The following is a 17749-nucleotide window of genomic DNA, read 5'->3' as shown; positions in this document are numbered from 1 at the left end:
CGATGTCCTGTGCAGCCACCGGCATGTCCCCTTTTGAGTGCTCTCTGGGCTACCAGCCACCCTTATTCCCCGCCCAGGAGGAGGACATCTCCGTTCCCTCTGTCCAGCACCATCTCCGCCGTTGCCGCAGGGTGTGGCAGGGGGCACGCACCGCACTGCTGCGTTCTAGGGAACAGAACAAACTCATTGCAGATCGCCACCGGGTTTCCCCCCCGGCCTATCAAGTGGGGCAACAGGTGTGGCTGTCCTCTAGAGATCTACCTCTTCAAACCAGCTCCAAGAAGCTCACCCCCCGTTTTGTTGGCCCATTCCCCATAGTGGCCATAATCAACCCCTCTGCTGTGAAGCTCAAACTCCCCACTTCTATGCGCGTTCACCCCACCTTCCATGTGTCCAAGTTGAAGCCAGTCTCCACCAGTCCTCTCTCTCCCCCGGATGCCCCCCCCCCTCCTCCCCGGTTGATTGACGATCATCCGGCCTTTACTGTCCGGCGGCTGCTGGACATACGGCGGCGGGGCAGGGGTTTTCAGTACCTCGCCGACTGGGAAGGTTACGGGCCGGAGGAGAGAACCTGGATCTCGCGGGGCCTCATCCTCGACCCTTCTCTCGTCCGGGAGTTTCATCTGGCTCATCCGGAGAAGCTTAGGCCGCCTGGAGGCGTCCGTTGAGGGGGAGGTACTGTGGTGATCACAGCTGGCTGCTGTGCGCTCCTCCTCCTTTTGCCACTCCCACTCCCTCTGTTCTGTGGCACACCTGGTCTGCATCATCAATCAACGCACCTACTTCACCTCTGGCTTCCCTGCTGTCGTTGCCAGTTCGTACCATGCACTACAGTGGTAACTATACACGCCTGGCTACAAGTGTTTTACCTCGCTCCTTATCTCGTTGTCTCGTGTTTTGTGATCACCACCCTAACTCTGTTTTTTCCTCTGCCTGCAGTTACCCGGACCACAACCTCCAGCTTACCTACCTGCTTCTCCGCCCCGGCTTTCCCACTCACCACCTGCTTCCCCACCTCGTTGAAATAAACCTTTTTTATTATATCCACAACTGCCTTTGTCTGCTCTTGGGTCCAGAACCTAACCGTAACAGCGTTGGAGTTTTTTTTTTGTAAATATGAGGTGAATGATAGGTAAGATGCTTATGTGAGAGAAAGAGAGTAAAAGAGGTTTATAATACAGTATATGTTTTTTGTGTGTGCTGTCAACCATCCGTGTGTATGTGCATACCACAGAGTTGCAGGATGTTACGATCCAATTCGCAGTAGTCCTGGTCGGAGATGTTGAGGTGCAGCAGTGCATTGTGGGACTGTAAGGGGGAGGGGCTGAGAGGAGGCTTCTGGTAGGACGTCTGAACAGCCTGGACTCGCACACACGCCACAGAGGCCTGTGATGCCGTGCACGTACACATAAGCACACACACATACACACGCATCAAAGTCAGTTGCGGTTAAAGAAAATTTGAGGGAGGAATTCATTGGACTTAATTACTGTTTCATGTCAATTTGTTTTTATTTCATCTGGTCCTTCAGGGAGCCAACAAAAAAAAATGAAAAGGTAAACATCACCATGCATACAGTGGACAGGCACATTTTTGGACAGCATTGAAACATCCAGGAGCCAGACATTTTAGAGGGTTAAAAACTCAACAATGGATTTTTCTAATAAATATATTCTGGAGGTCTATTGAGGACTGAGGGGATATTGATTTTAAGTTTCTTAAGAAACAGAAACAGGCATTTTTCTTATGATATTCTATTTTGGAGTATTTTTTGCCGTTTATGTAACCTTTAGTTGAGTATTTTCAGTGTTTCTGTAATTGCAGTTTCTCTTGGTTGCTGCTCGTCTAGTATGTCCAGTATACTTCTATTACGTAAGACAGCTAAAGATGCAAAGTTGTTGTTTTTCCCACATAATTCAAATAAAAAAGAGGACTCACATGTTTTTCCAGCACGTTTAGATGCAGTTCATCCTGATCAGATAGTGGACTACAGGCCACCTGTAACACACACACACACACACACACACACACACACACACACACACACACACACACACACACACACACACACACACACACACACACACACACACACACACACATATTTTAGTCCAGTCCAGTACATGGACAGCGTACATTACTGATTTATTCATTCTTTAACGCAAGGACTCACCAATAATACAGCAATGGCCTTGTCCCGCTCCTGGCTCAAGATAGGAATAACAACGGCTAAAAGAAAGGCAGCCAAAGAAGAAAAAAAAGATAAGCATTTATAAAACATAATGCATTGATTCAAACCAAACAGACTTGATCCTTTTTTGCCCTCCTTTCTTTTCTTCCAGTGCCCTTGTCTCCAGGCCCGGTTCTAGACAGTTAGATTTGGGTGGGACTGTAGAAATTTTAGGTGGGCACACTGGGCAGAGAGACCGAAGACATTTTTTGCCCTTGTGAGATCTCTGCGTCTGATTTTTGGCACATTTGCTGTGAATTGTGTAGAACACAATATGCAAATAAACTTTGAGTGTTCCTGTGTGGGAGATTTGATTCTTGCATGTTTTTTTCCCAAATGTTTATGAATAACATATAATATACATTATATACAACATCATGTATCTTTTTTTTTAAATCGCAGTATTAACTGTAGGCAGCCTGAGCTGATTGAAGAGAAAGCTTTGGGACTGGGCAACTTGGATGGTGGTAGTCCAGAGCTATATACTATACACACTATATAGATATATAGTTTTTCCACTATTGGCTCCGATGTCCAGCTGGGTGAAAATAGTAGCCGGCCGAGGTCACGACCTTGCTAGGGGGTCCGGGGGTATACCCCCCCGGGAGATTTTCTTTACCTTTTTAAAGTGAAATGCATGAATCTGGTGCACTTTGAGAGGAAAATTAAGAGGCTAAATCTAAGGAATTTTGTGTGAACAAATAATTTGGAGACACTGGGTCGGATGAATTAGAAGCTATTGAAGAAAGACACATGGATTTTCCATAGAAATATAAATTTGAAAAAAAATATTATGCAGGGTCCTCTGGGTTGGGCTTGGTGCTCTTTTTTACGGGACATAGTTTTCTGTAATATAATGAATTCATTTAAATGCAGTGAGAGGAACGAAGCAGAAGAACTCTGTTGTCCAGTTATCTTTTTTTCCACAGACGAGGCTGAAATAGGCTATAGACTATACACAGTGCATGGGCAACTGAGGGCAGCCCCATTTTCAAATATTTTTAAATAAACTCAATACACACTGTGCATGCCATGGACTTGAACGTGACGTGATCAGTTAACCTCAGATTACCTCCCAGATGAACTGATTCAATTATTAAGCTATTAACTATCTACCAAAACATTGTATTCCTTTTATTGTATGATAATTTACATTTACATAATGATGTTGATATAAAAAAAAAAAAAATTGGGGGGGCCCCCCTGGCAGTCTGGAGCCTAAGCAACCGCTCATTTCGCTTATGCCTCGGGCCGGCTCTGCTGACCAGTGACCACTATAAGCGGGTGGGTAACTTGGAGGCAGGCTGTCCTGCCCACCGAATAATACAATTAGAAGCAATGCATGGTAATATATTCTTTAGTATTAATTAATTGTCTGAATTGTATTTGACATTTTCTTGGACAGCGAATGAACAGGTCCGACCGATAGTGGATCTGGACTTTCACTTAAAAAAAAAAAAAAAAAAAAAAAAAAAAAAAAAAAAAGATTTTTTATTTTTTTTTGATTGGGTGGGCACAGCCCACCCTGGCCCCTGCCTACCGCTGGCCCTGCTTGTCTCACTAGTAATCCTATATTTTCTCTCTTCATGTTTTGTACTAATAGAAATTTGCAGGGGAAAGAACATGAAAAAAAGCCAAACGTCCTTGCTTGCATAACACTCTTCTTCTTCTTCTTCTTCTTCTTCTTCTTCTTCTTCTTCTTCTTCTTCTTCTTCTTCTTCTTCTTCTTCTTCTTCTTTCATTTGTTGTCACGGGGTCAATTTGACCCGTGGCAGTTTTTCAACTGCCCATAACTATACTTTTACAAAATAATATTGAATAATATTGAAGCCCCCAACTCTTTGACTTTTCCTAAAATTGTGTTGTGATGCTCTCCCTATGGTTAAATAAAGTCACAATTAAACTGGATTAAAAAAACAGGCATTTATACCTAGAACCGCCACACTGGGTCAATTTGACCCACACAGGAAGATGGAATATTTTCGAGCAGGTTGCTAGGCAACGGCATTGTAGTGAAGACACGTCATTAAACGTTACGTGGTGCTGTATTTACAGTACCACGTAGTATAGAATATAGTATAGAGTATAGAGTGCAAAGCGTGCATATGGACTTTAGCATCCCTGCAGGTTATTCTCGCATTTCTACTTTTAGATAAAAAAACAAATTTGAAGAGGAATGCAGAGCCTTTTCCTTCTACTCATCATAGACCTTTCATTGCTCTTTTTTTTTTTTTTTTGGTCTCGTCCAATTTTTCTGCCCACGCGGCTCCGTACCTTTCCCTCGGTAATCATCATCTCTTGTTCCCTACTTCTCTCTCTACCTCCTTTCGTTTGTTTTTATCTCCCACGTCCTCACAAGCGCACACTCGCACTGCTCACACAAAAAACCTTAAAACAAGCACACACACAAACACACACACAGATGTTGGGGGCTCGTTTGTCTGTCCGCCAGTGTCATTGAAGTGCTCGCTACACCCCCCTTCAGCACACCTACTCATTGGAAAACCACACACACACACACACACACACACACACCTCTTCTGTGTGCTGGTAATGGCGCCGCGAGGCAGATTCTGTATTTCTCTGGCAGTTCGGGCGGAGGAAGGCCAGCACACTGACATTTCTTCAGCTCGTCCGCGATACTCCTGTGACAAAAAAGAGATACAAGTTCAGTTTGGCTTAGGGTTTGAGGAAGACCATTACCTAAAGCACATTGGTCAGAGTGAGAAGCAGAGGGAGACAGTCAGACACTGGGGAGACAAAGAGGAATTTGGAAGAGAACTGGAGCAAATGGTAAAACAATCACCGACCTTACAAAAACAGACACTTTGTGTTCATTGACAGTGACCAAAACACGTCTGAATAGAACTATTTTTCATTGGTAAATGATATGAACACAATACGGCCATGTGTGTGATGACAGCTAAAGTGAGTACGTCTGTGTGGTATTACTGTAAATACACAGTGCTGCTTTTCTTATGCTAAAATATGAGACAAGGATTTGTTTCTTCTGGACTGTCGACTGCCAAGGACACTAAGACACACTATATTTGCATCCACATTCATAAAGCACTCACGCGTGGCACCGTCACTGCACACTTCAGTTAGCACACACACTCAGACCTGCATGCTTACGGGAAATGAATAACAAAAACAAGGAAAATAGTTTCACTCTTGCACACATATAAATTCATAAGCTATGCGATTCACATAATAATTCAGTGAACACACACACACACACACACACACACACACACACACACACACACACACACACACACACACACACACACACACACACATCATTACAAGCTTACAGAGTTGAAATCCCACTTAAACCACTGGAGCCAAGTCCCTGCATGGTGCATTGATTTAAAATTGCACATTTATTTCATCTCACGGAGGTCAGTCAAAATACATTCCCATCATAGTTTACTAGTGTGGCAAATACAGCTGACCTTTGTGTAATGTCTTTTCAGCTTCCCTGCACCATTCTGAGGCCAATTTATAGATGGCACGGGAAAGAAAAGCAAATAAAAAAACACCCTGGGGCCACAGGCCTGAGGAGGAATACCTTTGCACATATGACTATAAGATAAAAACATGTAAGTTGAAATGTCTGATTTTTAAGGGCCACCGAAGCTTCATAAATCTTGCAAATTGCAATGTAGCAGTAGATGCTGGTCAGGTAACAACAGGTAACAGCAACTATAGCTCAAATTGAATTGCACATATTGTAGGTCAAAGCTGGTGAGGTGCGACTTTGTTTACGGTGCAATGGCTGCCAGTGAAAACAGTTAGCAGCAGCATTTGCAAATCCTTGGAGATGGACATTTAAATAGACCACTCATACAGTGAACGAGTGTGTCGAGGTGGGTAGCTGGCACTCATAGAAATCAGCAGGCGATTAATTGATCTAGGTGACACTAATGACTACATGACCAAACCTACACGATGAGCTCCATTTGTCGTAACCACTTAACCATAATTAAGAGGTGCTGCAGCTCTTAGCTAATGGTGTGTTAATGTTCAAATGCATTGAGAAAAAAAACGGTAATTATTGAAAAATACAAAATAGATGTGAAATATCTTAAATCTTGTGTATGATATAACTGCATCCCATGTCTCTTAACCTTGGACTGTGTGTCCTCCTTTTGCAGTATATAACAATAGCTTGTTTCTTTGGCTAGGAAGTTATCATCTAATCTTGTACAAAATGTTGTGTGTGTTAAGGTATGGTTAATGGGCTTGTATTCATATGAAAGTGAGCTGGAAAGAGGCTCAGACAGAGTGGCCTTCTGCCTCTCGGATGGGTTCATTGAGCGTGTGTGTGTTTGTGCCTGTTGATGTGTGGAAGTGTACGCCAAGGTCTTGATAACAGGCTTATATAAGCAGGTGAAAAGGGAGAACAGTAACAAAGTGCCCCGGAGCTCTTTTAATATCCCTGCTACTGCTAGCCCGCATGCACCCCTGACAAATGTGTGTGAGTATGTGTGTGCATGCATAAGTGCGGACTATGCTTGTGTCCTTGCGAGTTTGTGTGGCAATGAGGTGTCGGAAAAAGGGTTCTTGTCGGACAAATAGACAGTTTCATCTGTAACATAGTGTTGGTTTTTGCAACAGTCGCTGCAGCACACAGGGTTGTAGAGCTTCAGAGAGCACTTAAGGAGGAGAGGGTCGCTGTGTCTCGCTAAGGGAACCCGTGTGCTGTCACCTCGGCTATTAGCCCCGCACCCTTCCAAGGGGAGAGGGATTGAAGGTGAGTGAGAAAGAGGTGTGTGTGTGTGTGTGTGTGTGTGTGTGTGTGTGTGTGTGTGTGTGTGTGTGTGTGTGTGTGTGTGTGTGTGTGTGTGTGTGTGTGTGTGTGTGTGCTTCACAGCTCTATGGATAGGGGAGGGGGACAGAGGCCAAAGACAGACTGATGCAGTGAGGTGGGAAGGTGGAAATCGCAAAATGACAAGAGAGGGAAAGAGTTTGCTGGAGAGACAGAGAAGGATGTTTGAATAGTGAACAGTGTGTGTGTGTGTGTGTGTGTGTGTGTGTGTGTTGGTGGGGGGGGGGGGGGGCGGGGATAGTGGGTCGAGAAAAGAAAGTAGGAGGTGCTAAAAAATTAGAGGATAAGAGAGACAGAGAAGACTCTGTGTCACTGCTGTCTTGCTACAATGTCATTTTGGGCTGAGCGACTCATTTATATTCATTCAGGCGACACCTCTTCACACAGACAAAAACCGCCACCTCTATTCCCTCTTTTTAATTCTCCCTTGTTCGACTGCTAAATATCTGCGGATTGCTACGGGAATGCATGCACGCACACACACACACACACACACACACAAACACACACACACACAAGGTGTACACACCTGATCTTTCCCTCCTGTGGCAGTTCATGTGGCGGGTCGTTGGAGAGCAGCCTTGAGTCTCCCTCCAGGAAGTAGACGCATACACACTCCTGGGGTGAAACACACACACACAAATACGTTCACATTCACTTGTAATAATAATCTGAATTGAATAATTTAATTTCATTCATTTAATCAGTGATGAGCCTTAATGATTTACAACAAGGCCTGGGCCACTGCTACCTGGTCTTAAGGCATTTAGCACCAACGCTCTGAAGACGTATAATAACAGGAAGCTTTTCTTCATATAACAAGTTAAGGAAATGTCAGTTATTTGCAGCTGTTTGTGTGAATGTAGAGGTTGTGAGTGTATGCGTCTCTGCAAATACCGTGCTGGGCAGCAGCTCCTGTATGCTGTCTCGAAGGGCCACTCGTAACGAGCGCGTGTCCACAACCCCCGCCAGCCGCAGCAAAGCATCCTGGGGAGGGAGACAAACAGATGCTCTCTGATGCATTTTGGTTGTTTGTTGATGATCTCAATGTGTGGCTCCAAAAACCCCAGGCCTTGGCTATAGACTTAGTCATGTTTTTCGTGGGTAAAAGGTTCATGTTTACAACAGCTCTTCCCTGGATGTTTAGTTTGGCAGACTGCGAAGGCCCATGAAACAGTACTTAAATTGTGTCAACACTCGGTAAACACATAGCAATCTGTGCCTGCGCTTGTTGAAGTGAGGCTCTTCAAAATTTAACCAAACACAGACATCGCAAGGTATTACTGGTGTTAGTTTTGCTTTTCAGGACACTCAGCGCTTTTGTTTCACTTTGGCACAGTGGGAACCAAGCACTTGACAGTTCATTTGCAGAGTTCGCTTGGAAAGGAGCAGATGATTATTCATGAAATTAGATTGTGTATGAGCGTACTACTGAAGAAAAACCTCATGGTTCACACATTACAAAGCAGATCTTCACTTTCTTATCATTACCGCATTCTTCTGAAGATTGGCTGGAAGCTCTTAACTTGGTGGAGAGTGAGTGGTTATCCCAATTAAAGTCTGCCTCTGATAAGTCTAATTAAAATAAACAAGGACCAATCTGTTTCTATCTTTCTTCCCGACTTGCAGAAAATATCTTCCAATATCAGAATTCATTACATGCAAAGCTCTAAAGAAAGACAAGTGGGAACGTTTGCAACACAGCTAAAACAAACCAGAAGGAAGTGACTCTTCTTCAGACCAAATGCTGGGGTATTCTTGAAAACAAACTAGCTGGTGCTAGGAATTGTTGCAATGTGTTCACAGCTGTGCCAAGTGGACACACACAAAGGCTGTAAAAACATGATACATATTACAGATTAAAATCATGTAAAATCATGACGTTGCTCAATTAGGTGGTGTCACAGCCACACTCTCAACATTCTCACTTCTCCTTGGCCCTGTTTTCCCAGCAACCCCCAGAACTGCCACTCTCAAGCCATCCATAAATCATCAGACTGCACTGCACCATGCCTGCTCTGTCTCAATGGGTCCTTCCCTTTTTTCCACGCATAACATCTTAACAAGTTTAGAACGCCCAGCAAATTGCAGGAAGGTAAAATCAAGCTGTGTTGCGACGGTCCAAACCCAGCTCACGTTTCCTATTAGTGGGCAGGTTTGTCCAATTGTCGGTTTTGAAAAGAGGAGAATTACAAATAACAACATAAGCCAACAAATTCTGATGTCAGAATGTGTGTGTATGGGTGTCTGGGGGCATATTGATGCCTTAATAGGGACAATATAACTGCAAAGGTGAGAGTAGCTTGTTTTCTATAAGTGCCAATTTTGGTCCTTTCAAAGCAACCTGGTACTTTTAAAAGATTGGTCTGGAAACAGTGCAGAGGGGAAAGGGGGGGGGGGCTGATCTAAGATAACTTGGGAGCTTATATAGGCCTGAGTTTGCGCCTCAAATTTAAAGCCACTACGAGTAACATGGCACGTTGGCGGCCCCTTTGGACAAAAGCGGTAGTATTTTTACGACGCCAGCTGTCGTGAAGCTGTTTTCTAGCTTGTGCCGGGCGTGCGAGATTCAAATGATCAGGAAGCAATATAGTGCATGTCCGTGTGTTGAAAGTGTGAGGGCACGGACTCCTTTCGGCTCCGTGAGAGTGGTTAGTGACACAGCATCAACTAATGCCAGTCAGTGCTACACACACTTGATTGCAATGAGTTGATGCAGTGTCACCTCTCACGGAGCTGAAAGATTAGGCTACGTGTCCTCACAGAAAGCGAATGAACGAGAGATGGCAGTTAGTATGGATCACGATGAGGTAATGTGTTTATGTTGTTGTAAATAATGACTATTTCAGATGAATAATGGTCACCTGATGATGCTTGTGAGGCAAAGTAAACTTTGTTTTAGTAGGCTATCGCTCATTCATTTAGGAGTAAACACTGCAGTCTTGGTTCGCTCCATGCTCCCGTGAAATTGTTTATACGTTGGCAACGCCGCCCTCCCGCCCGCCTATCACTCTCCCTTTTAGCTTTTCTTCATTGCATTTTTTTTTTTTTTCTTTGATGGTTCAGCCCCGTTATCAGTCATTTTGACGACAAATAACTGTCTCAAACAAGGCTCCCGCTCCCCTTCCCTCACCTGGAGGGATAGGCTTCTCAAATAGCGTTGCTGCGATACACTGAAATCTGCGACCAATACGAATATCTGACCATAGAGCCTGCACGAGCGAACCGAAAATCGGACTGGGATGTGCGACCAGACCAAACGCAGTAATAAAAACTATATAGCCTAAAAACGTCTTTCTTTGCACTGATGGTCTCGTTTGCTGTTAAAGGTCATTTATGATTATGAGAGGAAACATGAGGCTGTTTAAAAGATATTTAAGTGTTACTCGGAGCTGCTTGTTTCCTTGGTTTGCACCAGATGTGTGAATGATAGCCTACATTGTTTGGGTTTTTCATCAGGTTCAAGTTTTTTTCCGCACCTATCGTTTCCTTCGGTCAGAATCCGCTGATGAGTTGGTGAAGCAAACCATAAGGCTGCCATTGTCTTCCTCATCCCATAACACATAGGGTAGCTGGCTATGGGAGCTCATTCAGTGAAAGGGAAAAATCACTCCTCCTGCTTCCTGCAGTTCAGTTGTATTGAGTCCGATCATGTTCTCACCACAAACGGACGGCACCAGAGTGGATTTTGAAGCGTACCGAGACCCCCTCTTCAACAAGGTCTTGGTCCGCTTGTTTGGTCCGCTTTTGGTGCACAGCTGAGTGCGATTGCTGTGTTCTCACTTGCCCAAACGAACAGCAGCAACGAAAATGAAATGAACCTTTTGTTTGATTCAATTCAATCCAGCCAAACACGGCAGGTGTTAAACTTCCCACAAAGACAGAGCCTTAGCAATCTTCAAAATCTGATGAAAGCGTAGAAAACACTGAAAGCAAAAACAAGGGCAGTGACACACAATGCAGCAGCTTTCAAAACTGTGTGCTGAATATAAATTGGAAAATAAGATGATAATGTTGAAACTGTTGCATGTGACTGTCATATCCTCGACTTGGAGTTGTTCTGACAAAGCTTTTAGTCGCACAGTTCAGTCAGAAGGAGGAGCATCTTGCTCCTTCCATCAGTGCACAATACCAAAGGTAGGGCGAGCTGGGGCTCCTGGGGGGCGAGATGATCTACTGAGGGAGTCAATCCATCACCCTCTCTTTTCATTACTTTTCTCATTTCTTTTTGATGCCCTCCTATCTCCTCTTTCTCCTGTGTCTCACTTATGTCTAGCTTTATATTTGGCTGAGAGTAAACATGGAAGACTAAGGCATTGGATGCAGGGGAGGAGGATGCCGGTGAGGGGGGTCAACGAGAGTGGGAGGAGAAGAGAGGAAAAAGGGAGTGATGGAGAGAGAGAGAGTGGAGAGCCTTGCCATGCCTGAGCGCTCAGTATTGGTTATTACATATGATTAGATATGATTAAATGTGATTAGCTTTGATCACTCAATCAGCTTGCCAGAGTGCTGTTGTAATGAAGCTGGAGCCCTGCCAAATTGTGTTTGTGTGCGTTTTAGCGAGGGAAAAAAGTTACCAGTAAGGTGCAAATCTTGAAGTGCTTGCACAATTCCTGATAATTAATGTTTGATCGAAAAGAGATCTAAACCGTCAACCAACTGTGAGGAAACGGTAGATTTCAGCCCTGTGAGTCCATGGAATCTTTCGCCTCCGTGAGAATGGTGACTGATTTCCTCACTGCAATCAAGTGTGTGTGCACTGATTGAACCCAGGTGTGAAGAGATTATATATGCCCTGAGACCCCAGTGCTCTGTGCTGCTCATTGTCTCACCTTAAGAGGTAGTGAGAGGTTGTATCCTAGTGCCCTCTGAGTTTAAGAGAAAATAATTGTTGAAGTGTTTGTCTGTCCGTTCAGCTGTTTGGTATTTTAAAGTAGCCTGTGTGGCTTTTTGCTTTCTCCCCCTCCCCTTCTTCGCTTTAGCGATTCAGTGGTTATCCCTCTGGGGATAACTTTTAGAAACCCCTTGGTCCGCACCTTTAACATGATTCATAATTTATTTAAAAAAAATGTCCCCCCATACTTTTTATTCGCCAATTTACTTTAATGTTGTTGCTTTGGCGTGAAAGCCTTGTGTCTCCTGAAAAATGTGAGGACAATGTAATCCTTCTTTCAGCATGAAAGTGAAGCATAACGGTGTAAAATTTGAATAAAAACATTGATGGGATTTCATTGCACTACGATTGTTTTTTCTCGGATGCCCTTTCAATTATGTAAATTTGGCTAAAGCTTTTATCTGAATTGATAAATGAAAATGCCTGGACAAAGTACATTCTTTAATATGGGGGACACCAAAATCCCCCTCCCTTTCCCCTTCGATGGATGGATAAAGAATCACAAACAACATGACAGGATGATGTGAAGCCCCATCATGACAATGGTTTACATTTATCACTTATATTACATTATTTTGATTTAATTTTGGAAATAGATACGCCATGTCCATTCGGGTCGCTGCATTACTATCATATATAATTTGTTACAGCAATGATCTTATCTGAGATAGGACGTGTTGACCTCCAGTCTCTGAGTCTGCAACAGTAGAAATGATAACAATTACATTTTAAATTTCTGTAAATGTCACACTATTTCATACTTTTATTTTGGCTTTGTCTTTCCTCCTTTATTTCCTCTGGTTTAACTCATTCACGTCTATCTTCTCCACTATCTTTCGCTTGATCCTGTCTCTCTCTCCTCCACAGACAGCGCTGTCATTCCCCTCGCTGCAGCTTTGTACCTGAGCCCCTACATTTCTTTGTGATCTTCAGGTCTCACACCTGTTCCTCCCGCCAGGCCTCCTTTCATCAGGGTGTAGCCTTTGCTGCTGTCTTTATCTACAGCCTTTGTAATTACTCTGGGCGCTCTGACATTTTGAAGGGCACCAGTGATGAGCATACCTGCAGATTCCTATCTCTCTCTCACTCTCTCTCTCATTATCTATATCAGACACCACCTCACAGATATATTTTTTTTCAGCTGTTCTGTTTACCATCTGACTTTTTGAACACATCTGCTGACAGTATTGCATCCCTACATCGCCTGATCCAATGTCCAATGAATTTGTCTAGCGTTTAGCAAGCGACTGCCTAAACCATAAAACGCTGTCAAGATATTTTTTGGTTTCTAAACCAACGACCTGCCTCCTCAACCGCCTGCAAGGTAGGCAAGGCAAGGCAAGGCAAGTTTATTTCTAAAGCACATTTCGGACACAAGGCCATTCAAGGCGCTTTATAGAAGCAAGATTAAAATACATCAAGTATAGAGCACACAGAAAAAAAACTAATGGAAAACATGAATAGAAATAAAACATAAAAGAAAAAAGAAAAATATTACAGGTTAAAAGGGAAACAGAAAAGTCTTCAGACCCGATTTAAAAGAGCCGAGTGTTGAAGCAGACCTTAAGTCCCCTGGTAGGATTTTAAAAGGTTTACGGACATTTCTGAGACCTGGAATTGACAAAGTGGATAAACCTCTATCATGAAACCACAACTTGATCAGGGGTCTCTGAATAATTATACAGCAGTCAATACCTTCAAATTCTTTTCAATCTGCCTTCAGAACTTGTCACTCCACTGAAACTAATCTTCTGCTTACTATGGATTCATATTTTACCTAAGTGCTTCTATTAGTGGATCTCAGTGCAATTGTTGACACTGTCCATTTAGACTTAACTAAGATTTTCAGACATCCCGTGTCAACAGATTTGCACAACAAATAGGACTGAACATAAGCCTGAAGAAAACAGAGGTGATGACCTTAAACACACAAAACCCTCCACCAATACAATTAAATGGAATAAATATACCCACAACAGAAGAGTTTTCATATCTGGGAAGCACTTTAAGATGATGGAGGAACAGGCAATGACATCAAGAGCCTTCTCAACAAGGCAAGAAACACATTCAGAATGATGAACAATGTGTGGAAGTCCACGAAGTACAGCATCAACACCAAACTCAAGTTATACCAGAGCTGTGTTCTCTCCACCTTATTATACAGCTCTGAATGCTGGAGAATGACAGAGAAAGACCTTTCCAAGATGTCTGCATTCCACACAAGAAACCTCAGAATAATCTTACGTATCTTCTGGCCAAACACCATCTCCAACCAGCAATTACTTGCTCGAACAAACCAAGAAAGTATTGAGACCGTCATTACAAGAAGGCGGTGGAGATGGATTGGACACCTCATGCGAAAAGAACAACACCACAATTTACACCTGAAGGCACTCGAAAGAGAGGACGACCCAAAGAGACCTGGCGTCGAACAGTGGAGAAAGAACTAAAAACCATGAAGCAGACCTGGAGTTCTATCCAAAAGCTTGCCCAAAACAGACAGGAGTGGAGATCCTTTGTTGCTGCCCTACATGCCACTAGGCATAAAGGGCAGTAAGTAAGAAAGATTTTCAGGGAGTTGTCCTCCTGGAGTTATGCTTCATATCGGCGTTGTGGGACCTATATCTGGCTGTCAGCCCCTCATGTTAGATGCTTTGGATTTGGATCTTCATCCGCTACGAGATCCATCCTTTTCCATTCTCTCTCTCTCTCTCTCTCTCTCTCTCATGTGTACATTGCACTTGAATCTCTTTAGCCTCGTTTCCACTGAGTGATGTGATGCAGTTTGGTGCGGCTAGGTACGATTTCCATTGCTTTTCCACGGTCAAAAGTTGCAAGGGCACCAAAATAGGTGAGTTGAGCCGCCCGCACCCAACAGGTCCCAAAAGGTTGAAGCAACACACTGCAGTTGATTGGTCGACATAATCATTTCTGTGAGAGAGATGAACTGATGTGTGAAGTAACCTCGACATAAGTGAAGAGTCTTCTTGTTTAGAGAAAAATGTCGGCGTGCATCTCTTGTTTTTTGTATGGCGTTCCTCCTCTTCATTTAATTAATCAGGGGCCTACACTGTGTCCCTACGATGTCACGGTAGTTAGTTAAAGCTGCTGCAGCCAGCGCTGTTCATCTCTGTGTTTGTGTTGCCTTACTACTATCTATGTGTACTTGAGCTTTTCCTATTGTGTAGTTGTGTAGTGTGTCCTCTTTCAAAGTCTCATTGGTCATACATAGGCTACAGTATGCTGACAATCCATAAAGTTGTCATCGTAACCGGCTGTACTGTAATGTGTTGGTCTATTATATGTACACGACATCTGCATGTCTTTCCATCCTGGAAGAGAACTCGATTCTTCCTGAAGTTTCTTTCATTGTTTTTTTGAATTTTTCCTGATACAAATCAAGGATGATTTGTGATATTGGACTACAAACTTACTGAGAAATTTGAGAATTAAAACAATACCAGTATAATAAGCTTACTCTAATTATTTTAAAACATGTAAAGTTATTCCCATGTCCTGTGTCATACCTATTCACATTCATTTGCACTTACTGCAGGCTTTCAACTGCAGCTCGGAAAGGTACACAGTGTCTGAAGTGTGTACTCCTCTCCTGCAACAGCTATGCTCAATTTGCTCTACAGGAGTGCACTTAAGCCTAAAACCTCTCGTGAAGCTGCTACGCGGCAGGTGCAAAAAGCCCAGCCAAGATAGTGGTCAGCCTACAGGTGGAATGGAATGGAAATTAGATTATAGTGAAGCAGGACTTGGCTGTCAAACAAGAAAATGCTGACCTGCTAATAATTGTGGGTAATAAAAAAGAATACAGGGCAACTTTTCATCCTTTCTTACAATCTTTTCCCTGAACTACAGCAGGCATGAATCAAAGTTAACAGAGGGGGGAGACAGACATAGGACAACTCACTCGAAAGCTTAATTATGTCAAAATGGACAGAGCAATAGCTAGCAGGATACAGCTAAATCAGCTCTGTATAATGTTAGTGTTAGAGTAGAACTAGGCCAGAGGATACAGTGTTTGCACATTCTTTCTAAGGTTTATGTTTTTGGCTGCCTCGGTGAGCAAGTAGTAAGTATTTTTGGCACGTATAACAACAGTTAGTACAGTTAGTACTATATTGTTTTACTTCTATATAAAATACAACTTTCATGATACTTCCAGATTTGTACACAAAGTTATATTCTGTATTTCACGCCGATTTAAAAAAAGAAAATATTTCCCACAGCTATTGTGACCTTGTCATATTTCATGTTTCCCTGTGTTTCTGAACTTCAATGGTAAAAGCATCATTGCACAAATAGTTATACAGCTATATTTGGTGCTGCCCTCCAAGGGGCTCCACTATATGAATCCAGCAGCTGCGATGTGTAAAAAGTTCAGCGGGAAGCAGACTTGAGCCCTTGATTACACCAGTGAGATATGGAAAATTCATGCCGCAAGATGCCCAAAATAAAATATATATATGAATAAAATGCAAAGAATAGCAGGCGGGGTAGGTGGAGTGAGAAAGCAGACAACCATTTCACAGCCATGTCTGCCACACGGCGTGACTGAATAGGTAGATAACAAGTTAAATACAGTAACATTCTCTGATTGCATTTTGTTTTTGAGTGAAGAGACAGAGGATCTTCATTTGAGACTAGGCTATCATCGGTAACAACCTGCTGTTTTATATTTACATTTTATATCTGATAAAATATCACAGCACAGGTTCCACCTATTACAACATCAAGGGATAACGTTTGCTCAAGATAATTACAGAAAAATAACATTATGGAGAAACAAGATCCAATCAGGTATGGATTGCAAATATAAAAGATTTTTAAGACAGAAGCGTTCCTGTTTTCTGATCTGATCCCTTGCTGCTATTACTTGAGACCAGCTGTTATATCTGACAATTATTTGCTCAATTACCCTGCCCAAAGGGTGAATTACTATTGTTTTTTTCTGGGTCAGATGTTGTTCTGCTGATGTGACACAAATGACAGGTTGTGTTTATGAGAAAATAAATATAATAAAACCTGAGGCAATTTCTGTCTCCTGTGGAAGATCACAACTCTCATCATCAAAGAAGATGCCATCAATTTTTTCAATAGAGATCAGCCACTTTACCACAGCTAAATAAAAAAAAGTTGAATTGATGTGAAACAAACACAATTGATAGCTCTATTCTTTACTTACAATTTGGTTTTGGTTTCATTGGAAACACATTGTATTCCCTTTTAACTATAGTTTTGATTTATTCACAATGAAAAATCCCAACATTTCTTATTTGGAAGGAAAACTCAGTTTAGCCAGTTAGCTGCATACTAGTAATATTCTCAACTGGCTACATCGATACAAACCTAACTCAGCCATCGATTCGAACAGAAGGATTAGTTTAAGGGGCTAATTGGAGCCTTTAGGGTAACTCGTAAACGTATTTCTTATCGGCTGCATTGTTCACAGAGCCGCCCGACTTCATGAATTGAGCCAATCTGCATTTCAAAAGGGTCTACTGTTCGACCTTGATTCAACAGCAAGGAGGATGAAGGGTAATGATGATTAAATGCATCCTCCTTCATGCCTATAGAGATTTATGTAAAATCAACTGTTTACATGCTCTTTACAAGCCCCTATGTGCATTTCAGCAAATCACTAGCATGCTCACTCCTTCACCGTTCATATGTTTATCCATGGGTTTTTAAGTAAGTAGACGAGGGACCTACTGTTGAGTGTTGTCTCGTTAGAATTTGGTTAAGTGAATTACTGATGCAGATTGATTTTTGCCAGATG

At 42.7% G+C, this 17749-nt stretch overlaps 1 protein-coding gene across 1 annotated transcript in view; it reads right to left on the bottom strand.

Moving 5' to 3' along the window:
• The window catches only part of pde2a (phosphodiesterase 2A), a gene marked incomplete at its 5' end in the record, with an annotated part of 111720 nt that overhangs the window by 23214 nt on the left and 70757 nt on the right, over positions 1 to 17749 (bottom strand). The window contains 6 exon segments of the mRNA XM_080024830.1: positions 1230 to 1386; positions 1939 to 1998; positions 2174 to 2229; positions 4766 to 4875; positions 7594 to 7682; positions 7962 to 8051. Coding sequence (XP_079880956.1) covers positions 1230 to 1386; positions 1939 to 1998; positions 2174 to 2229; positions 4766 to 4875; positions 7594 to 7682; positions 7962 to 8051 — 562 coding nt within the window.

The sequence above is a fragment of the Ammodytes marinus genome, assembly GCF_949987685.1.
Source record: "Ammodytes marinus genome assembly, chromosome: 3".
NCBI classification, from domain to species: Eukaryota; Metazoa; Chordata; class Actinopteri; order Uranoscopiformes; family Ammodytidae; genus Ammodytes; species Ammodytes marinus.
Note: the sequence above shows the minus strand (reverse complement) of the source record. Positions and strands in the feature narration are given on the sequence as shown.